Raw genomic sequence first — 24,732 nt, 5'->3', positions numbered from 1 at the left:
CATGAGAGATGGAAATGCTCTGTCTGGTTACGCACGAGGAATTACCTAGTACTGGTATCAGGCATCTCACCTGGCTGTGGGAAATGTCCTTCGAATGAGATCTCAGAAAGGCAGTTCTAGTTTTGGCAATGGGCTAACTGCTTAAGAAGAGAAATATGGTTCCACTTTAAAGATCTTGCCAGTGGAGACCTTGTTCCACAAAGATTCTTTTAATTGTTAACTGAGATAACCGATGGACATGAGTAATGGCTAAGATAACTCAACAGCCAGATTTCAGTAAAGCCAGTAGTGTTAGTCAAATAGTTTTTAGTTTTCTGATTGTTACAAATGTAATTTTAAAAGGAAGTGGGAACCAGAGAGATAAATGCAACTCCCTCAACCCGCAGAAGGGCAGAGAGGTTAGTATAGAGCAAGTGCTCTGTATGAGAGCACGAACCAGAGGAAAGTCCTAAATGATGCTGAATCCCACAGGATGGAATTCCTTCTCCACTTGCCTGCTCCTGACCATTTCAAGGAGGAAGTCTCAGTTTGGGTCTATACCCATGAATTTCTTTCTTTTTTTTTTTTAAAAGATGACCGGTAAGGGGATCTTAACCCTTGACTTAGTGTTGTCAGCACCACGCTCACCCAGTGAGCAAACCAGCCATCCCTATATGGGATCCGAACCCGTGGTCTTGGTGTTATCAGCACCACACTCTCCCGAGTGAGCCACAGGCCGGCCCCAGAATTTCTATTCTTAACTAATCTCCCTAATACATATTCCCTTCACTGGGTAAAACTGACTCTGTAGACTTTAATTATACCTGCCCATCTCCCCTCCCCTTCCATTTGTAATAAGTGCTACTAATTTTTTTCTAGGAAATGATACAAAATCTTTAACATACATAATTTTAACTCAATTTAAAAAATATAAGTAGTGACAATGTAAACATTGTGATAGTTCTGGAATGTCTGAAGTTTGGAATAGAGTTAAACAAAGATTGTTTAAGAAACGCTAAGATTGTCTTAGCTTTTCATATGCGCAGTATCCAAATTCCTCTGTGAATATGGGCATCAGGAGCCAAGTGATGCCATGACCACTGGGCAAGCTTTCCATATTTTACCTAAACAGAGACAAATGACTCTGACCCACTTTAATGAAATTTCAGAAAAACCACATTCTATAGGCCCCAGCATGTCCAGATTGGAAGGTGTTTTGGGATCAAGACTTGTTTTTCTTTCCCCAAAACAAGTATGTCAAAAGTGTGGGTGCTAATTTAGAGCATGATTATATATTGTTAAATTCTGCTTCATTAATTATAGCTCTGGCAGCTGTTTTGTGGAATATTGCATATTAAACCAAAGGCAGCTGACAAATATCAGAAGAAGGGGAATTTTAAAAACCAGCTAAGTTAATGATTGCTTTTTAAGAACTTTAGCAAAGATTAACCCCTTGGGGCTTTTGCAGTCAGACCTTCACCAATAATCTTGGAAAAGCAACATTTTGTTGCTGTTTTGTTTTGAGATACTTCATTTGTGATGTCTTGCTGACATTTTGTTGCTGTTTTGTTTTGAGATACTTCATTTGTGATGTCTTGCTGACATTTCATATTATGTATACAAGCCCTATGATGAAAAGCATTAACAAAATGTATAAAGCAAAAAAATTATAATTATTCAAAAGCCTGACATTTGCTGGCAATGGTAACATGCTTGAGAACATAGAAATTAGCCCCTTCCCCTCCACCCCCCAAAAACCTACAACCCTAAAACCAATCTGAATTGTGTAGCTGAAAAGAAATAGGTTTTCAGTGCCTACAATTGAAGATTCATCAAGGTTTTGCAGCTGGAGGTTTAAAAAATCCCACTTTCCGAAAATATCTGACAATGAAGGGCACAGAGACTAAGGTAATGCTGATTCTCACGGGCGCAAACAGCTTGTGAATTGCGTAGGCCACCACAAAGGTACTTGTACCTGCTGCCATTTTTGACTGTACCAGCGACTCTTTAAGTCCAAGTTTAAGCAGGACTGCAGACATGTCCACACCACTGGGGGAAAGAGGCAAAGAAAACTATTATTACAGCAAGGGATTAAATGAAGAAATCAATTTGGCTATAAGATTTACAGCATTTTAAAAATGTGATGAATGCTAGATGAATAAAAAGTCTTAGAAAAAAAGTTCTTATTCACATACAATCTTACATGATAGTAAGAAACAAATATTTATTACTGTTGAAAATCTTACCTTGAAACAACCATGTAAAATATGCCCAAAGAGATTAATGAGATTCCAATGTGCAATGACACGCCAACAGCACCGTATTCCTGAAAAACCTTTTTCAGCTGCTGTGACTTGCTTGGCTTTTTCTCCTCTGTGTTGCCGACAGCGCTGCCTGTTGTCTCAGTGATTTTGCTGGTATCCTGTGTACAAACCAAAGAAGGAGAGACACTAGGGCAGAAGCAGGTGTCAGTGGTCACCACAGATTTATCCTCACGCAATGTTACACTCTTTCCCACCCCATGAGAGATCCTTACCCTCCTCCTTACTCAGTGAGCTGCGGCCAACGCCCACTAAGCGCAATGGAAGGCTAGGCACTAGGTGTGGTTAGCAGATGTTGGCCCCAAAGATGTCAGGGTCCTAATCCCCAGAACCTGTATGTTACCTTACATGGCAAATAGACTTTGCAGGTGTGATTAAGGATCTTGAGATGGGGAGATTATCCTGGATTATCTGAGTGGGGCCAATGTAACCACAAGGGTCCTTATAAGTATAGAGAGAGAGGTAGGAGAGTCAATGTCAGAGGGGGAGATGTGATGGCAGAAGCTGGGGCAGAGATTTCAGGATGCTGTGCTACTGTCTACGGAGGCAAGGGCCACGAGCCAAGGAATGCTGGTGGCCACTAGAAGCTGGAAGAGGCAGGAAATGGATTCTCCCCTAGAGCCTCCAGAGGGAACCAGCCCTGGAGACTCCTTTGACTTTTTAGCCCAGTAATATCCATCGTGGACTTTTTGGGGAGGGGGAATGGGGGGGCTGGCCAGTATGGGGAACCGAACCTTTGACCTTGGTGTTACAAGGCTGCATGCTAACCAACCCAGGTAACTGGCCAGCCCTCATTGCAGACTTGACCTCCAGAACTGTAAGATAATAAATGTGTTGTTTTAAGCCACCAGGTTGTGGTCCTCTGTTACAGCAGTAATAGTAACTAAAACACTGGGGCTCACATACTCGGGGACAACAATGATACTTTATTGAACACTTTCTCTTAGCCAGGCAGTCCTTCGATGCTTTCTCTCCACCGCATGTATCTCCTTTCATCCCCACAGCAACCTTCTGAGGTAGATACTATTGGTTTTCCTACTTTACAGAGAAGCAACACACAGGCTTAGAGAAATCAAATAATTGGCCCAAAGTCACCAAGATTAGAGTCCAGGCCATCTGAGTCCACGGCCCGAGCACATAACAACCATATGCTACAATAAAAGGGCAGTGGGTGTGAAATAAAAAGAGCAAAAGGTATGGAATATTTATTTCTAGAATCAATATTTACACCTGAGATCGGCAACAGACAAAGGGAGGGCTGATTCTCAGACAATACACTGACCAGGATATGCACAAAAATAATTCATTGCATGTGGTGCCTGTTAACATTTTTGAGCACCTACCAGGCTTGGAATGTTTGGAATAACATTCCAGAGAACATTCCAGAGAAAGGGGAACCCTCCTACACTGTTGGTGGGACTGTAAATTGGTGCAGCCATTATGGAAAATAGTATGGAGGTTTCAACGAACAACTACAGATGGAACTGCCATATGACCCAGAAATCCCACTACTGGGTATATACCCAAAGGAATGGAAATTATCATGTCGAAGGGATACCTGAACTCCCATGTTTATCGCAGTTCTGTTTACAATAGACAGAAGTTGCAATCAACCTAGATGTCCATAGTCAGACAACTGGATAAGGAAAATGTAGTATACATACACAATGGAATACTATTCTTCCATAAAAAGAATAAAATACTGCCATTTACAGCAACATGGGTGAACTAAGAGAAAATCATGTTAAGTGAATTAAGCGAGGCATAGAAAGAAATACTGCATGTCCTCACTCATAAGTGGGAGCTAAAAAATAAACAAACAAAAAAATAGATACAATTACAATATTATGTGAACTTTCAAAAGGAGAGAACAGAATTGAGGTTACCAGAGTTGGGGAAGGAGGAGGAGTTGGTAAGGGAGGAATTGGTAAAAGTCCATAAAATGATCACATTGTATAATGTTGAATATACCAATTATCCTGATTTGAGCATCACATATTGCACACAGGTATTGGTATTCAACTCTGTACCCCACAGATACGTACAATCAACTGTGTTACAACAAAATAAAATAAAATATATTTAAAAAATTTAATTAAAAAAAAGAAACAAAGATAACAAACACCAACTCAGATTAGAAAAAAAAAAAAAAACCCTCAATAAAAGAGCACTTTTATCAAATGATTTCTTTAATGAAGTCCTCAGATCTTGTCTCGGCATGTGGTGAGCAACTGGCTCTAAGTTAGCTCTGGTTATTGATTCTGCAGGTGGACCTATTCTTCCCTGTATTTTTTAAGTGTGCTGCAGCTGAGCCACACTTCAATGGCAAGAGGAAGGAGCACAACAGCCCAGAATCCCCAGGAGATAGGATCAGGATTCCCCAGGAATAAAAAATGAAATAATATGGGGACACAGCACAGTGCTGCACAGAGCAGCAGTCCCCAAACCCAACAGCCACACCTGCACAGCCAGGCTCGCCCCGGGCTATGGGGACCTCCCAGGCCTGCCCCTGCCTGAGCTGTAGTGGGAGTCACTGCATAGAGCAGGGAGGCTGTGACCGAGCTCATCTGGGGTGAGGCCCAAGCCACTGCATTTCTCACGAGCTCCCAAGTGGCATGAGCTCCGAAATGCTGCTGGTCTGTGGACAACACTGAGTATCAAGTGTCTAGAGAGCTTTTCCATTTGTACCTATGTCCAGGTGCCCAGCCTCTGATTTTATAGATCGGGGGTGAGACTTGGCATTGGGATTTGTCATCAGTTCCCCAGGTGATTCTAAGGTGATCAGCTACGGTTGCCAGGTAAGCCCCTGCTCACCTGCCCTGCCTCACCTGGCACTCTCTCCAGGCTGGCCTTCCCACATGCTAATACAGGATGTGCCTGCTGTACAACCCACAGGGCTGGGTTGCGGGAGTGAGATGCTCCCCCCAGTGCTCCACTTCCCCCAGCTGCCTCCAGTTTATATATTTCAGATGCAAATACAAGTGTCACCTCCTCCAAGAGGCCCTCCCTGACCACGCTAGTTGCACCTGCCTGCCCTCCACTGTAGCCTTCAGGTCTTTATCAAATATTATCTCTGTGAAGCCTTCCTGGGGCACCCTCTTTAAAACTAACCAGAGGCTGGCAGGTTAGCTCAGCTGGTTACAGCGTGGTGCTGATAACACCAAGGTGCAGGGTTCTATTCCTGTACCAGCAGCTGCCAAAAAAATAAATAAAACTAGCAGAAAATTGACTGCTGTGTATTTTGTCCTTACAAACAGTAGATGCTTATCCTGCAGCTGGAAGTTTGGCTGCCTTTTTATTTTTCTTTTTTGGCCAAAAGGCCTTTTGCCAAAATAGAGGATATAAAGAAAGAAAAGCACCCTCAGCAGACACAGCCATGCTCGGTCTGGTGCATGGACAGAGTGGGGGCATAATCCAGTGTGGCTGGGCCAAGTGTCAAGGGTGGGAAATAAAAGGGGCTTCTGCCTGTCACTGGCCTCCAAATGGTGTTTGGCCCTGGAAGGGTCTGTGGACTGTCGTGCTATCAGTGCCCACGTCTGGCAGCTATCCCATCCTCAGCAGCTGAAAGGGCGGTGGGGGCTTGTTTCTCAGAAAGAACCGGAACTCTCAGCTGCCATTCTGGCTGGGGAGTGGCAGGGCTAGCGAGAAGGCTTCGAGGCAAGGGGAAGTCCCACGTGCTGGCCAACGACAAGGAGGCACGTGCTGGCCAACGACAAGGAGGTTGTGTTGGTTTTCATATGTCTGAAATAACCTACAGAAGTTCTCCTTCACACACCCTCTCCCTGTGTATTTTTCTCCATCAAGCATTCACCATCTAACAACAACCCTCATATTTACTTATTTGGTATTGTCTGGTGACAGAAGCTGCATAGGGACAGGGACTTGGGTCTGTCTCCTTCTATGGATCACCTAGAACCAGCCCTGCTGAGTTTGTGTCTTCTTCCTTCCCAGGGAAGGACTAATCCATTTTGGCAACTACTAGAGCAGAATTTTTTTTTGTAAAAGTTTTATTGATGTCTAATTTACAAACTATGACATATGCAGTTGATTGGTTTACATATATTTACAGTGGTGTGACCATCACCCTAATCTAACTTTAGGACATTTTCATCGCCCACTTAGCAGTGACTACCTGTTCTCCTCCTCCCCCAGCCCCAGTGGGAGGCAAACACCCATCTACTTTGAGTCTCTGTGGTTTTGTGTATCCTGGACATTTCATATAAATGGAGTTACACTATGTGGCCTTTTATGTCTGACTTCCTTCACTCAGCATCATCTTTTCAAGTTCATCATGTTGCTTCATTCCTTTTTATGTAGCAGATTTTGATTCAATTGAAATACAGATGCTAAAATTTGCTTTGCGGGGTAAATCGGGAGCCATAGCACATTTCCTCTCCTCTAAAGAATGTCTGCTCTGTCCTGTGAGCTTGGCTGTCCCTGGTCATACCTGGGGCAGCATCTCAGCCTGGTTTCAAGCAGGGCTAGGAAGGCAGGCTCTGGACGTGCCAAATGAACATGACCCAGCAGTTTGCGTCTGGAGAAGATAAACCGTGGATGGTGCATGCATATGGGAGATAAGGAGGCCACAAAGGCAGACTATTCTATTGTCCCCAAGGGAAATAAATGAAGGTCCACATTCTGGGCACTGCAAAGAGAGGCTGGATTCAGCCTTGGATTAAACTTGCCCAGAACAGTCCTTGACTTTTAATCATACACAACAGCTACTCATTTGCCTCTCCTCAAAAAGTCTGTACAAAACTCAAATTTATTAGTTAAAAAAGTCTTCTCTTTATCTCCCAACTAAAACAAAGTCCTCTCTTTTTTCCCAACTGTAGCTGGGACTAGAGAACAAAAACAAAAACAACAAAAACCATCCAGAAACTTTGGTGCTAGAATTAAATTAAAGGTTGCTTGCATCTCTGGGAATAAAATGTTAAGGCCACAGGATGGGGATGAACAGTGTTTTCTGCTGCCATTTAGCTTTGACTTCTGTATGTTATTTCAACTGTTTCAAAACAAACACTTAAAAACAACTACTTAAAAAGGGCAGGGGCTACCTCCCATAAGTGATGTGCGCAGGCTGGGCTGCTTGGCTGGTCATTTACCTGACACTGACATCAAATCATGTTAAGTAAAAAAGGCAGGTTCCTTCTGTGGCTGGGGAAAAAAACTCCCTGACACAGCAGACACCCCATGCTGAAAGAAGAGGTGGGTGTGTCTCTTGGGCACTCAAATATCGGGCACATTTGGATACCTCGCTGGGCACTGCATTTCTGCCTCCCAGTGAGAGCGCCAGGAACAGCTGGCAGGGAAGGTGCTGGGCTCTGGTCAAAGCCCAGACTCTCCCTTCACCTGCTCCCAGGCCCTGCTGGGGAAGTGCTTTCTCAGGGAGATGAGTGTCTTTTGTCCTAACCTTCTGTGAGGTTCTGATCCCACTTTGATTCTGCTCATCTATCAGACGGCAAGAGAAACAGGACAGCTCCTGGGCCCCTAGGCTCTGTGACAGTACATATTTACTGTGATTATAACAATTGTTAACATTACTTGAGGATGTACCATCATTACTTGAGGAAAATATCATCTCATTTTTACACTCTATGAAGTGTGAATTATTAACATCCCATTTTACAGATGAGGAAACTGAGATAGAAAAATGAATTTGATCAAGTCTACAGAACTAGTAAGTAGAGACAGGAATCTGCAAAATCTGAGACCACACTCATCACCACTGTATACACACACACCTGCCAGGGCCAGGGCCTGGGCTGGTGGCAAGGCTGGTGTGGCTGACAGGAGAGACAAGCAAGTAGAGACCATTGCAGATGATGAGTGCAGAGAAGATCCATCCCTGTGGGGCTGAGGGGTCCCAGTGGAGGCATCCAAGGCATCCCTGGTGGTCAGGGAAGTCTTCCTGGAGGAAGAGACAGCTGGGCTGAGCCATGAAGAATTACCAGGAGGCAGCTTGGCACGTGCAGAGGGCATTGGACTCATGAGGGTCCCCAAAAACTGTGTTAAGGATTTATAGACAAGACTTATGTGCCACCAGTTAGATGGGAGAGGAGGAAGTTTCTCCATCTGTGCAGAGCCATGGTGAGGGCATGGGTCAAATCCCACTCTTCTGAAAAACTACAAAATGTTCCAGAATCGCTTGCTCAGCGAGTGGCACTGTGCTCAGGCTGCAGCAGCTCATGGGGTTGTCCCCCAAACTCTTGCTGGGAAGGTGCTATTTTTAGCTCTCTGAAAAGTCAGCAAACAGACTCAGAGGCCTCAGTGCTTGGGCTGAGGCCATGCAGCTGGTGAATGGCAGGCCGGATCCCCACCCAGGCAAAGGGACACAAGGGTGCAGAACGCCAGGTTCTGAGTGTCCTCACTTGTCATCCCTGTACCTGCAGATGCCACTACTTACTATTTTTCTTTACAGAGACCCACTTTTAAAAAAAATGATACTTTTCTTTTTTTTTTTTTTTAAAGGAAAGCTTGTATGACTGTTCTCAATTGGAGCCAGTTTTCACTTAGCATTCATGGACCACAACCAAAAAGAAACCTGATAAACACCACAACACTATGGATTTCTTTTCCTAAGAAGGCTGCTCTTCTAGTTGGATAAAAAGGGAGTAGCAGCAAGCCTTCTCCTCGGCCCAGTGAGGAGGCCTGAACATGACACCAAAAGAAAACAACACCGAAGGCCACGTGAGGCAGTTCGTACAAGTCCAGGAACCTGCGGTGCTGCCCTAGACTGTGTGGCCTTGGGTAGAGCACTGCACCTCCCCAGCCTCTCAGTTTCTCCGGCTGTCAATTGCGAGGAGGACCGCTTCCTTGGCTTGCGGGATCTGGGGCTTCGGGGACTCCGGCAGCGTTCCGTCTCAGGCAGCTGCAAGTGCTAAGCTGTCCTTGTGGAGGAGGTGCCGGTCCCTGGCACGGCGCGCAGGAGACCGGGGGATCGGGGCGCCGCCCGAGATCCGCGTGGGGGCGGAGAGCTTACCTGGCGGCCGCGGCGGTCCCCGCCGGCCGTGCGCAGCAGCCGGGAGTCAGGCCTGATCCGGAACAGGGCCAGGGCCAGGGGCGGAGGGGTGCAGGGGGCGGCGGCGCCCAAGAGCCAGGCGGAACGAGGCCGGGCCCGGGCGCCCACCCTGCCCGCCGTGCTCAGCAGCGCCAGCAGCCCGGTCATGGTGCGCGGCGACGGGCAGCGGCCGGCAGCAGCCCCGAGAGCGAGCCAGATCCCCGCGCGGCGCGGGCGGGGCCGGAGCCGGAGCAGCCGGATGGGCGGGGCTGGAGGCCTGGGCACGCCCCCTCGGCGCGCCACTAGCTCCGCCCCTCCAGAGCCGGAGCCCAGCGCGGAGTGGGCGGGGCCGGAGCCCGAGCCCGGAGCGGGTGGGCGGGGCTGGAGGCCGCGGGCACGCCCCCTCGGCTCGCCCACCGGCCCCTCCCCCTTTGGACGGGTCTTTGTAGGTCTTTGCAGGAGTCTTGGGCTTCCAGACTGTATGTGTATTTGGCGGGGTGTTTTGCTCTGTGGGTGCAAAGATAGCGGCCTGTGAGGTTTTCTCCCCACAGAAACGGGTGAAACCTGAAAAATGTATAGGAATGTTTACATGTTAGTTTCAAAGAAGAAAAGAAATATGAATATTGACATTAATCCATGTTTAGTTAGAAGTCCTCTAAATGACCCTCCTACGTTGTTGGTGTGAATGTGAAGCGGTGCAGCCACTTTGGAAAATAGTCTGGCAATGTGCTAAAATGTTAAGCGTAGGCTGACCACGTAACAGTTGCTCCACTCCTCTGCAGCTTCTCCAGTGAAACAGACTTATGCTCATTCAAAGACTAAGATGTAAAGACACTCATCCAAGACTAAATTGTGAAGACGCCAATGTTTATAGCAATTTTATTCATGTAAGTAAAAAACTGGGTACAATTCAAGTGACCATCAACTGGAGAGTGGGTAGACAAACAGCTGCACAGCCCTGCAAGGGAATACTATTCAGCAATTAAAAGGAACGAACTACCAAAACATGCACAGCATGAATGAATCTCGGAGCGGTTATGCAGAGTGAAAAAATCCAAGCACGAAAGTATGATACCATTGACACGAAATGCCCAGAATAGGCAAAACTATAGAGACCTAAAACAGTTCAGTGGATCTGGGAGTGGAGAGTGGAGTAGGGAGTGGGAAATGGGACTGACTGCAAAGAGCAAAGGGAATGTTTTGGAGTCAGGCAAGAACCTGGATTGTGGGAATGGTAGCTCAGCTGTGTAACTAAAACTCATAGGACTGTATACCTAAAATGGATGAATTTTATGCTGTTTAAATTATACCTCAATAAAGCTGTTTTAAAAAGTTCTCAAGATGTACTATTATGTTAGTCAACTGCGATTCAGCTCAACCAAGTTCTTACACAGTGTTGACCTAAAAAGAAAATGAGACCACATACGTACAGAATGGCTTTATTGAGCCAATATAACAATTGCAACCGGGGAGACACATAGATCAGGTAGCCCTGAAAATATGTTCCAACTAGGTTCCTGTTGCGAAATAACCACCATGAATAAAAGTCCATTCAAGCAAACAAACCTTGGATATGGCCTTGAGTCTGATTCAAGAGACAGAATAATAATGTCATCTAAAGCCAATATAGGGCATGGCCCTTGTACCTGAAGCTAACACAGATTAAGACTTAAGCCTGTTAGAAAGGGCTGTGGAGTGGTGGGGGGTCTGGCACTGATTGTTAAAACTTGTACTTTGGCAAGGGTTAGGGGACTAATTTTCCTCCTGTTCCTGAGAATACTTTCTCCACGCAGTTTCCTTGAGCCACTAGTTTCCAAATTCAACAATCATGACAGCAGTAACAATCCACTATTGAGTGTTTACTTTCTAGCAGGCAGGGTTCTAAACCATTTACATGTGTTAATCTATTTAATGGCTCCCTGAGGGGGAAGTATTATAATCCCCACTAAGCAAGAGAGCAATGGCCTGAGGTGGCACAGCTAGGGACACCTAGCAGTTGCTCAGCACACCAAGGAACTCCTGAATTACTCTTTCAAGCCTCACAACAACTTTGAGAAGAGCTATTGTAGTTCTTTGGTGGTCTACAAGAATGAGGTGCAAATAAAGTTGAACATAACTGCTTTTATATGATTTCACCTCGAACTATTCCTATTGCTATTATTGTTATTAAACCCATTCAAGTGAGTAGTAGATTAAAAACAACAAATAATGATGATGATGATGATGATGGTAGCTAAGCATTTTACGTGGATTATCTTTTTAATCTTCAAATAATCCTGAAAGGTAGACATGATTCTTGTTCCTATTTTATGTGAAAGGGTACCCAAAATATTTCAGCCCAAAATATGCTTCTTTGACATATTTCAAAATGATTACTCAGAAGTGCTGGAAACACAGGAATAGCTAAAAAGCTGCCTTTGTGGAGGAGATACTCATCTGTAAAGAAAATCTGCACTGGTGAAACAGACAGCCAGGATTTCTCTGAGGCCCCCTTCCCTGTCTACCATCCATTCTTTCGGAGAGCTGCTACCTTTGAGGTTTCATCTGCATAACAAGACAGCCTTTGCTTGTCCTGCTTTTATCCCTTCACCTATGACCCCACATTCACCAGAGCTCAGAGAAACTCGGTCCCAGGCCATTGCCCTTTGGGCTCATTCATTTGCCCTGAAAATCATTATCTCCTACACATGCTTCCATCTCTTGTTTCTCTGATGAAAAAGGGTAAATAAGCTTCTATACCCATTGGGTTATAGGCAGTCACTTTCCTGCAGTTCCTCCATGCATGGTCCCCTGTGCTATGAACATTAGAATAAAATTTGTTGTGCCTTTTCTCCTGTTAATCTGACTTTTGTTTGTTGATTTTTGGCAAACCTTCAGGAGCTGAAGGAAAAGCTTTTTCTTGGTCCCTACAACAGCAAGGAAAAGAGTGGCCCGAGAGTTTAAGAAAGTACCCAAGGTCACATAGCTGGGAGGGAACAGAGCTGGGAATCAAATGAATAGGCCAAATATATTTTCACTTGAAACATTCAAATCATTTGTCATAAAAGTGACAAAAAGAATTATTAAAACTTCTTTTACTTCCAGCCACTGCCAAGGCCCTGCTGGAGTGACAGGCAGCCACACAGGACCCAAGCAAGCAAGCTCCACCCCTGAAAGACCCTCTCAGCTGCCACTGAGGTCCCACCAGAGTGACAGACATTTGTGTGGGAACCAGGCAAACGAACCCCAACCCAGGAGACCCTCCCAATTCTGCCAAGGCCCCACTAGAGCAACAGGCAGTTGCATGCTGTCAGCAACACTCCCTGCCAGTGCTGCAGACACCAGCGCAGAATGAGTGGGCCATGACAGCCACCACCACAGGAACTGCTGCCACAAGGACAGCTCACTGCCATAACAGCAGCCACTGCTATCTCATAGGTTACCTGGTAACAACTCATCAGTATGTACAGAAGAGTCACCAGCAGAGCATAGGGAAAGAGGAAAGGAAAAAGAGAAAACCCAGTCAGAGCCACCCATTCAAATTGGGAAGTATTAGTACACTCCAGTGCATCCATCAGGGTCAGGGTGAGCTAGTCAGGGTGCCAATAATCCTGCCCAAGAACACCCACCATAACTGACAAGACTCCAAGGTGCTAACCCCCCAAATTTGAGAGCTTGCCCATGTCTTGATGAATGAACATAGTACTATTATGTCGTAGAGTCAACATCAGCAAGGAAATTGTAAGTGTCCTGGGGACTAGGTCACAGGCACCCTCAGGCAACTCCAATGCTAAATTTGGCCAAAGTGCCTACACAGAGATTACACTACTGCATCTATCTGGAACCAATACTAACACATACCATTCAACCACCATTATAAAACACATCCACAAGAGGAACTCCCTCTATGTAAACCACACTCCAGAGTACAAGAAAAAGCATCTTCTCTACCAGATGACTAAACACCAATGTAGAGATACTAGAAATATGAAAAACAAAAACAAAAACAAAAAACAAGAAAATGTTACATGACCAAAGGAATATAATAATTCTCAAATACCAGATCCTATAGAACAGGAAGTCCTTGAAATGACTGAAAAGGAATTTCAAGCAACTATTCTAAGGAGACTCAATGAGATACAAGACTCAGATGACACAAAGAAATGACAAAAAGTATCCAGGACCTGAAGGAGGAAATGTACAAAGAAATTAATGCCCTAAAAAAGAAGATAGCAGAGCTTGTGGAGCTGAATGATTCATTTAATGAAATAAAAAACATAACAGGGAGCTTAAACATAAGACTAGAACAAGCAGAAGAAAGAATTTCTGATCTTGAGGATGGCCTTTTCAAAATAACCCAGGTAAACAAACAAACAAACAAATTTAAAAAATGAAGAAAATCTAAGAGAGATAGCAGACAATCTTAGGCACTCAAATATCCAAATCATGGGTGTTCCAGAAGGGGAGAAAAAAGGAAAAATAACTGAAAACATATTCAATGAAATAATAGTGGAAAACATTCAATGTATAGGGAGAGATACAGATCTTCAGATCCAGGACACTCAAAGATCCCCAAATAAATTCAACCCAAAAACCTCCTCTAAAAAACACATTACAGTTAAATTGGCAAAGCTCAAAGACAAGGAGAAAATCTTAAAAGATGCAAGGGAGCCCCTATCAGACTAACAGCTGACTTTTCTTCAGAAACCCTAAAAGCCAGAAGGGAATGGGATGATAGATTCAAAATACTAAAAGACAAAAATGCCAGTCAAGAATACTATACCCAGCAAGGCTATCCTTCCGAAATGAAGGACAAATATTATATTTCACAGACAAACAAAAACTACGGGAATTCACCATCACATGACCAGCCCTACAAGAAATTCTCAAGGGAATACTGTGCTTGGTACCTGAAAAACAACCATCACTACCATGAATACTCAAGAAAGAAAAAAATACACCAGTAAAACAAAAATGCAAACAAAGAGAAATGAACTTTAGCTACCACCCCAGGAAATGAACAAACACAGAATGCAAACAGTAAAATGGAAAGAAAGGAACAAAAAATATTTAAAACATCCAAACAAAAATCAATAAAATTCCAGGAGTAAATCGACACCTCTCAATAATAACTCTTAACGTAAAAGGATTAAATTCCCCACTCAAAAGACAGAGACTGACTGATTGGATTAAAAAGATAGACCCAACAATTTGCTGTCTTTAAGAGACTCACCTCATCTGTAAAGACACACCTAGACTAAGAGTGAGAGGATGGAAAAAGGTATACTATGGAAATAGAAACCAAAAATGAGCTGGAGTAGCTATTCTTATGTTGAATAAAATAGACTTTAAACCAAAACCATAAAAAGAGATAAAGAAGGCCACTGTATAATAATAAAGGGATCTATCCAGCAAGAATGCATAACAATCATAAATATATATGCACCCAACATCAGAGCAACCAAATTTATAAAGGAAACACTATTAGACCTAGAGAAAGAGATAGACCGAAATATAATAGTAGGGGACCTGAAAACCCCACTCTCAACATTGGACAGATCATCTAGGCAAAAAATCAACAGAGAGACACAAGATCTAAACTACACTTTGGATCAACTGAACTTGGCAGACATCTACAGAACATTTCATCCAACAACCACAGAATATTCATTCTTCTCATCAGCACATGGAACATTCTCCAGGATAGATCACATGTTAGGTCACAAATCAAGTCTCAACAAATTTTTAAAAATTGAAATTTTTCATGTATTTTTCATACCACAATGGATTAAAACTAGAAATCAATAACAAACAAAACTCTGGAAACTATACAAATACATGGAAATTAAACGACATTCTACTTAATGACATATGGGTCTAAGAAGAAATTAAACAGGAAATCAAAAATTTCTTGAAACTAATGAAAATAGTGACACATCATACCAACACCTGTGGGATACTGCAAAAGCAGTACTAAGAGGGAAGTATATCGCAATAAATGCTTACTTCAGAAGAATGGAAAGATGGCAAATAAGCCATCTAATGCTTCACCTCAAAGAACTAGAAAAACAAGAACAATCCAATCCCAAAGTTAGTAGACAGAAAGAAATAATTAAGATCAGAGCACAACTAAATGAAATAGAGACCCCCCAAAAATACAAAAAATTAATGACATAAAACATTGTATTTTTGATAAGATAAACAAAATAGACAAGCCATTAGCTAGGCTAACTAAAAAAAGAAGAAAAAAGACACAAATAACAATAATTAGAAATGAAAAAGGAGATATTACAACCGATACCACAGAAATACAAAGGATCTCAGAGACTATTATAAACAACTATATACCAACAAAGTTGAAAACCTGGAGGAAATGAATACATTTCTGGAGACACACAAATTACCAAGACTGAAACAAGAAGACACAGAAAACCTGAACAGACCAATAACAATCAAAGAGATTGAAGCTGCAATCAGCAGTCTCCCAACAAAGAAAAACCCAGGACTGGATGGCTTTACTGCCAAATTCTACCAAACCTTTAAAGGAGAATTAATACCAATTCTCTACAATCTATTGCAAAAAATTGCAACAGAGGTCATTCTCCCAAACTCATTCTATGAGGCAAACATCACCCTGACACCAAAACGTGACAGATACAACAAAAAAAGAAAACTACAGGCCAATATCTTTGATGAATATAGATGTGAAAATCCTCAATAAAATATTAGTAAATAGACTACAGCAGCATATCTATAAAATTATACACCATGATCAATTGTGATTCATCCCAGGGATGCAAGGTTGGTTCAACATATGCAAGTCAATAAATGTGATACACCACATCAACAAAATAAAAGACAAAAACCATACGATTATCTGAATAGATGCTAAAAAAGCATTTGATAAAATTCAGCATCCTTTTATGATAAAGACTCAACAAATTAGGTATAGACGGAATGTATCTCAGCACAATTAAAGCCATGTATGACAAACCCACTGCCAATATCATCCCGAATGGGGAAAAGTTGAAAGCTTTTCCCTCAAGAACAGGAGCAAGATAAGGATGCCCAATCTCACCACTCCTATTTAACATAGTATTGGAAGTACTAGTCAGAGCAATCAGCAAAGAGAAAGAAATAAAGAGCATCCATGTTGGAAAAGATGAAGTCAAATTGTCCTTGTTTGCAGATGACATGATCCTATATATAGAACAGCCTAAAGACAGTAGAAAAAAACTCTTAGAGTTGATAAACGATTTCAGCAAATTTGCAGGATACAAAATCAGCACACAAATATCAGTAGTATTTTTTACTCCAACAATGAACTAGCAGAAAAGGAATTCAAGAAAGCTAATCCATTTACAATAGTCACTCCAAAGTAAAATACCTGGGAATAAAGTTAACCAAGGATGTGAAAGATCGCTACAATGAGAACTACAAATCTCTGTTCAGAGAAATTAAAGATGACACAGAAGATGGAAAGATATTCTATGCTCCCGGATTGGAAGAATTAACATTGTGAAAATGTCCATACTACCCAAAGTGATCCACAGATTCAATGCAATCCCTGTCAAAATACCAATTATGTTCTTCACAGAAATGGAAAAAACAATCCTAACATTCATATTGGAACAACAATAGACCCTGAATAGACAAACAATATTGAGCAAAAAATAATAAAGTCATAGGCATAACACTACCTGACTTCAAACTATACTACAAAGCTACAGTAACCAAAACAGCATGGTCCTGGCATAAAAACAGACACATGGACCAATGCAATAGAATAGAGAACTCAGAAATCAGCCCATATACTTACAGCAACCTGGTCTTCGACAAAGGAATCAAGAACACACACTGAGGGAAAGACTGCCTCTTTGATAAAGTGCTGGGAATATTGGCCATCCATATGTAGAAGAATGCAACTAGACCTGTACCTCTTGCCATATACCAAAATCAACTCAAAATGGATTAAAGAATTAAATATGCCTTCTGAAACTATAAAACTCCTAAAAGAAAACATAGGGGAAACACTTCCCAGAAGTAGGACTAGGCATAGACTTTATGAATATGACCCCCAAAGCACAGGCAACCAAAGGAAAAATAAACAAATGGGATTCTATCAAACTAAAAATCTGCACAACAAAAGAAACAATTAACAGAGCAAAAAGACAGCCAAAAGAGTGGGAGAAAATATTTATAAAATATGCATCCAACAAAGGATTAATATCCAGAATATGCAAGAAACTCAAACAACTTAATAGCAAAAACCCAAGTAACCTGGTTAGAAAATGGGCAAAGGAGCTGAAATCATTTCTCATAGGAAGATATATGAATGGCCCAACAGACACATGAAAAAATGCTCAACATCACTCAGCATCCAGAAAATGCAAATCAAAATGACATTGAGATATCATCTCACTCCCATTAGGCTGGCTAATATCCAAAAGACTGAGAATAATAAATGCTGACGAGGATGCAAAGAAAAGGGAACCCTCTTAAACTGTTGGTGGGACTGTAAATTAGTGCAGCCATTATGGAAAGTGGAATGGAGGTTCCTCAGACTACTACAGATAGAACTACCATATGACCCAGCTATCCCACTGCTGGGTATATACCCAAAGGAATGGAAATCATCATGTTGAAGGTATACCTGCACTCCCATGTTTATTGGAGCTCTATTTACAATAGCCAAGAGTTGGGACCAGCCTAAATGCCCATCACTGGACAAGCAGATAAGGAAAATGTGGCATATTTACACAATGGAGTACTATTGTGCTATGAAAAAGAATGAAATTCTGCCATTCACAGCAACATGGATGAACTAGAGAAAACTATGTTAAGTGAAATAAGCCAGGCACAGAAACAAAAATACTGCATGTTCTCAGTTATATGTGGGAGCTAATAAGAATAAATAAACAAACAAACAAGTGAACAAATAAATAGAAGAAGAAGAAAAAAAGGACACAACAACCACAATATTCTTTGAACTTGTTAAGAGAAGTGAACAGAACTGAGGTTGCCAGGGGTGAAAAAGGTGAAAAGGGAGGGGACAAAGGGAGGAATTGGTAAAGGGCCATGAAAATCAATTACATTGTATAATGATTAAAAAAAAAAAAAAGACACATTATAGAGTACAATTTTAAAAGTTCCTTTCATTAAGTTCCTTAATTCTACTATGAGGAAGAAGGGAATTATGGAAGTAATTCCATGTATGTTCATGTATTCCACTGACTCTGGATGTATAGTTACCATTTCCTCCTTTGTTGTTATTAGTCTTGGGTAGAACTGGTTGCAGACTTTGCCAGGCTCAGCACACAATGAAAATGTGGGGCCCATTGTTCAAAAAGCAGGTAAGAAGTGCCATTAAATGTACTAAAATATGAAGCTTTTTCCTTCTTTTCATAATCTCCCTCTTGAGTTGTCATAGTGTTTTTCATTTGCTATTTAATATCCTTCTAAGCAAAGAAAAATTAAAAATTAAAATTTAATGTATTATTAGCATATGTTTTATGAAGGTACTTCAAAAAGTTCATGGAAAAATAAATTAAAAGATAATACGGATCTTTCCATGAACTTTTTGAAGACCTCTTGTACTGTTCATCATTATATTGTGCAATGCCAATTTTAAATGTAAATATAAGAGCATTTAATGCATGATGAATCCCCAAAATTATACAACTTGTATTTTGTGGCTCATATATATGTATTTTATTCTTACCAGAATACTAGAATTCCTGTGCAAAAGGAACCCAACTAGTTTTATTTCACTTCTTGCTACTTGCACACTCTGTTAACACTCTCTATCTTTGGCTTACTGATGAGAAAGAAAGGACTGAAAGAAGAAGAGTCTGTAGGTTGCATCTTCTTCCCTTTTTCTCTGGCAGCTGATCCGTATCGGGATCCAAACCCTTGACCTTGGTGTTGTCAGCACCACGCTCTAACCAAGTGAGCTAATGAGTCAGCCCTTTCCTTTTCCTATTAAGTCATCAATTTTTAGCCTAAATACTTGGCTAGTACAGGGAAGATATAGGAATAAGAAAGGATATGATAGGGTTCCTTGGTCATTTGTTTGTGTTTCTTAGAATGTGTAGTGTATTGAATTTTGTCCCCCCAAAACTCATTGGAGCTTGAATTGTGTCCCCCAAGTTTTATGTGTTAGAAACTTAGCCCCCACTGTGACTGTTAAGAGGGTGGGAAATCCTATTATGGTAATTGAAAGGTGGAGCCTTGCAAAGTGATTGGATTGTAGGACCATGCAGTAGTGAATGGATTAAAAGTGGTGGTCAGGGGCATGGTTCTGAGGGCTTTAAAAGAAGAGAGTCTCTCTCTTGCTCTCTCTCTGCTCTCTCTGCTTTGTCATCGTGCTTTGTGAGACCGCCTGCCACCACCACCAGATGGACTCTGGACTTCCCAGCCTCAGGAACTGTAAGCAGCTAATTTTTTCTTTATAAATCACCTCATTCCAGGTATTTTGTCATAAGCAACAGAAACAGACTAATATAGAAAATTGGTACCAGAGAGTTGGGGTGTTGCTTATAACAGATACTTGAAAATGTGGAAACAGCTTTGGAACTGGGTGTGGAGAAGTTGGAGGAGTTTGGAGGACTCAGAAGATGACAAAAAGATGGGGGGAAGTTTGGAATATCTTAGAGACTGGTTATGTGGTGGTGAGCAGAATGTTGATAGAAATATGGACTGTAAAGACCATTCTAAGAAGGTCTCAGATAGTAATAAGAAGTTTATTGGAAACTGGAGAAGAGATCACCCTTGCTATGAACTGGCAAGGAATTTGGCTGCATTTGTTCCGTGCTCTAGGACTTTGTGGAAGTTGGAACTTAGGAGTTGTGAAGCAGAGGATTTGGCAGAAGAAATTTCTAAGCAGCAAAGCATTAAGGAAGCTGCATGGCTACTTGTAACAGCCTATACTGAGTCATAGTGGCAAAGGCATAACATAAAGCCAGAATTTAAAAGGGAAGCAGAGTGTGAAGATTTGGAAAATTTGCAGCCTGTCATATGGTAGAGAAGCAGAGAGCATTCTCAGAAGAAAAATTCAGTGGTACTAAGAAGATTAACACAAAAGTATGGGATTATCAAGAGAAGGGGAAAAAGGGCCCTGAAGGCATTTCAGAAGCCTCTGGGTCCAACCCTTCCATTTCAGGCCCAAAGGCCTAGGGCGATAGAATGGTCTTGGGAAACAGGTCTGAGGCACCCTCCACAGGCTCTCCTCTCAGGGCCATCTTGGGAAGCTGCTTCTAGCACCAGCACCCCAGCTGTTCCGGCTGGTCCAGCTATAGCTAAATTGGCCCCAGGTGTGGCTGGACCCACAGCTTTGGAAAACACAAGTCTTAGCAGCATCCACGTGGTGTTAGGTCTGCAGGCTCACAGAATGTCAGTGCTCCAAAGACTTGGGAGCCTTTACCCCGATTTCAAAGGATGTATGGAAAAGCCTTGGGACCCGGGAAGATATCTGTCACAGGGGCAGATTCACCATATAGAGCCTTCACTAGAATAATGCCAAGCGGAAACATGGGGTCAGAGTTGCAGCAGAAAAACTCCATCAGCACCATGTCTAGTGGAGCTGTGGGAGAGGGACGGCCATGGAGACCCCAGACTTGTGGAGCTACCAGTGGAATGCTAGCCTGGGAGAGCTGAAGTGTGGCCTGAGACCAGGAAAGCCATAGGAACAGAGCTGCCTGAGGACTTGGGGACCCAACCACCACACCAGCATGCAGAGGAGGTCAAACATGGAGTCAAGCTGCCTGATTCGCCAGCTTTGAGATTTAATGCCTGCCCTGCTGGGTTTCGGACTTGTTTGGGACCTGTTACCCCTTTCTTTGGCCTATTTCTCCCTTTTTGAATGGGAATATATATCCTATGTTTGTCCCACCATTTTGTCATAGAAGTAGATAACTTGTATTGATTTCATAGATGGGACTTTGAACTTTGGACTTTTGAGTTGAAACAAGTTAAGACTTTGGGGATGAAATGAATGTATTTGCATGTGAAAAGGACATGAGTTTTGGGGGACCAAGGGCAGAATGTAGTGGATTGAATTATGTCCCCCCAGAACTCACTGAAGCTTGAATTGTGTCCACCAACTTTTATGTGTTAGAAACTTAGTCCCCACTGTGACTGTTAAGAGGGTGGGAAATCCTATTACGATAATTGAAAGGTGGATCCCTGATTAGGTGATTGGATTATAAGACCGAGCAGTAGTGAATGGATTAATAATGGTACTCAGGGTGTGGTTCTGAAGGCTTTAAAAGAAGAGGAGAGTCTCTCTCTTGCTCTCTCTCTGCTTCCACCATCTTGCAATGTACTTGGCCCCTGGGTCACTGTCACCACCACCAGATGGACTTTGGACTTCCCAGCCTCAGAAACGATAAGCAAATAAATTTTGTTTTCTTTATAAATCACCCAGTTCCAGGTATTTTGTTGTAAGCAATAGAAGTGGACTAATACAGAACAACATTGCCTTCTTTCTGCTTGTGAAGCAAGTTGTGGTTGAAAAGGAAAGCCTGACCTCTTGGGTTGTCAGTGTCTTGCTTAGTAACATGCTTATCTTGTCCTTGCTTTGAGTCTTGCAAACCTCCCACACATCATGGGCCAGTTGGACTTCTGTGCTCATGAGGCATAGTGAACAACCTATGCAAATAGGGCAGGAAGGGATTGAGGCCTGCAGAAATATCTCCTCGGCTCAAGGGCTTGCTCCATTCTACCATCAGACTTCACATACAAATCATAGATTCAAAGATAAAATTACTATAAATTTCAAGATGGTGACATCAAAGGGTTAAACCTAACATGGGGTCCTTCTAAGCACAGGTTCCATGCCAGTGAAGCTGGCCCTGATCATGGGACATTGTAAACCTAGAAATTCTAATTTCAGAAGGTCTAGGAAGAATGTGGTGAGAAGGTGGAGCATGGAGAAATGGTGTCTTTTTTCTGTGAAAAGTATTAAACATTTTAAAATGATGAAGCATATCATACACATAAAACAGCATATAACATATATATTTTTAATTTAAGGAGGAAATAAAATGAAGCTTCACGTATCTGTCACCTGAATTTAGAAAGAGCCTATTACCAATAGCAAAAACCATCTGAGTGTTTTCCTCTCTCAATGCCACCTCCAGTGAGGGTAACTACTGTCCTAAAATCTGTGCTTGTCATTTTTTTGTTTGTTTTTATTTATGGTTTGCATATATTTGCATTTCTGGAGAATATATTGGTTTAATTTTGCATGTTGAATTTCACATAAATGTGTTAAAAGAAAACTTTAGGCATATTAAATGCCAACAGAATTTAATTAAACAACGAGTGAATCAGGCAGCCCCCCAAACCAGAATATGTCAAAAAAGACTGTGCCACTGCAATGTGGTTAAATAACATTTTAGGACAGAAAAGGGGAAATGAGAACAGAAAAGGGAAGTGAGGTACAGAAGCAGCTCCATCAGCTACAACACTGGGCTTGCCTTATTTGAAACCTGCTTGACTGCTGTGATAGGTTGGCTGTGACCCAACTATTTATTACAAAAGCATATACCCAAATTAGGTTTTTCAGTTTGTTTGCATACTAAGCTGCAGTTTGCTATGAAAGGACCTGTGTATGGAGGCCTATTCAGGCCAATTTCAGTTAGATTTAATAATAAACTCATACTCCAGGTATTCTTTGACTATGGGCTTTTCCCCCACCCAGTGTTATGTGTGTGCGATGTCTAATTATAGCTATCACGCATTGAGCACTTACTGTGTGCAGGCATGATTCTAAGCACTTTGCACGTATTAACCTGTTTACTGCCCACGGAAATGCTATTTAGTGGACAAGTTATCCTCTATAAATAGATGAGGATTTGAAGCCCAGAGAGGTGAAGTAGGTTGTCCAAGATCACGCAGCAAGAGAGTCTCAGAGCAGGGCTTTGAGGTTGTTCTGCTTGGATTCTTGCCCCCAGGGCTTGGCCAGTCAGTCAAGGCACAGGTACGCCTGGCAGTGGTGCAAATCACCTTTAGTAGATGAATCAGCCCTCAGCACTTTGACAAAGGGCTAGCAGGGATCCCTGCAGAGTAGGGAGGTGTCCCTCTCCGAAGGCTCCCTCCAGCTGCTTTCACCCTTCTTATTCTGGGCTCATTCCTGAATGAAACTTTCCTTCAGCAACAAAGGGTTTCCTGCTGTGGCTGTGACAGTCCTCCAAACAGGGCCCAGAAATCAGCCAGGAGAAATGACAGCTTTGTGCTTGGCTGGCTGTATCTGGGCCAGTTTCTTCCAGGCAAAGTAGTCAGTCAAGTGAGAGCAGCCAACCAGCATGAACCCCTGAGAGACGCCTACCATCATCAGGGGACTTGGGAAGCTGTCTAATGGCTTTTCGAGTGAGAGGGCTTTGCTTATTACATATCAACATTACAGCAGCATCAGCTCCTCTTTGCTGTACGTGGAACCAGCCAGATAATTTGCAAAAAACAAAACAAACAAACAAAACAACAACAAGATAAAAAAAACCTAGAAAGAAAATGGCTAAATAAATGATCTAACTTTCACATCAAGAAATCATGTAAGTACAGTCGATGAGAAGAATTTCTACCAGATGATGTTGAATTGGAAAAGCAAGATGAACAAAAGCATTCTTACTCAAAAATGACAAAACAGCTTCTACATTTGTATATAATTACATAAATTTGCATAAGATTATATGAGAACATAGGATAGGACCCCGCACAAGGGAAAAGGGATCCTTAGAGTCTCAGGTATTGACAATTAAATATTTTGGTACCCAAATGGCAAGAGGAAGTTTGGTAAAACAAATTTCAAATACAAAAAGCTATTTATGAAATTTAAGAAGAAATTTATGAGCAAGGATATGGAGTAATAGGAATTCTCATATACCCCTGGTAGGAATATAAATTAGGACCATATGGGAAAAAAAATTTTTCCTGGAGGGATAGAAAATGAAGTGAACAAGGAGCTCATGCATAATGAAAATGCAGGGTCCCTTCTTCAAAAATTATTAAACAGAGTGCAGGGCCCCTTGAGCACGGGTGCAGCCAAGCACAAGCACTTTACCTGCTGAGCCCGCCAATCCTCACAGTAGCCCTGTGAATTGGGGGCATTATCATCACCCATTGTACAGGTAAGGAAACAGGCCTAAAGGGGTTTAGTCACTTGTCCATGGCTACCGAACTGGTGGCTTTCAAAGTCTGCCTGAATGCAACCTCCAGGCTCTCAGCCAGCATTGCCGTGGTGATAGCAGCGGTAACTGAGAGAGTCCGTCCTCTGTGCAGGAGATGGGGAGGGCAGGGTGTTGACTATCATTTGCATGCACTTGTTAACCTTGAAATGGTCCTTGCAGGAAGGCTCTATGTTCCTTTGCTTTTATTGCAGATGAGGAAACCAAAGCAGAAGGAGTTAAAGGAACTTTTCCAAGGTCACACAGTGTAGACACAACTGCAATGCAA

At 42.4% G+C, this 24,732-nt stretch overlaps 1 protein-coding gene across 1 annotated transcript; it reads right to left on the bottom strand.

The window, feature by feature from the left end:
* Positions 1-1,611: 1,611 nt before the first annotated feature.
* Positions 1,612-9,545, bottom strand: FAM210B (family with sequence similarity 210 member B). Its single transcript, XM_063104684.1, has 3 exons — positions 9,283-9,545; positions 2,226-2,401; positions 1,612-2,028 (listed from the first exon to the last, which is right to left on the bottom strand). The coding sequence occupies exons 1-3, from the start codon at positions 9,466-9,468 to the stop codon at positions 1,812-1,814; spliced, it is 579 nt and encodes a 192-aa protein (XP_062960754.1). The 5' UTR covers positions 9,469-9,545; the 3' UTR covers positions 1,612-1,811.
* Between the last annotated feature and the right edge of the window lie 15,187 nt (positions 9,546-24,732).

The sequence above is a fragment of the Cynocephalus volans genome, chromosome 1 (genome assembly GCF_027409185.1).
Source record: "Cynocephalus volans isolate mCynVol1 chromosome 1, mCynVol1.pri, whole genome shotgun sequence".
NCBI classification, from domain to species: Eukaryota; Metazoa; Chordata; class Mammalia; order Dermoptera; family Cynocephalidae; genus Cynocephalus; species Cynocephalus volans.
This window is presented reverse-complemented; position numbering and strand designations above follow the sequence as displayed.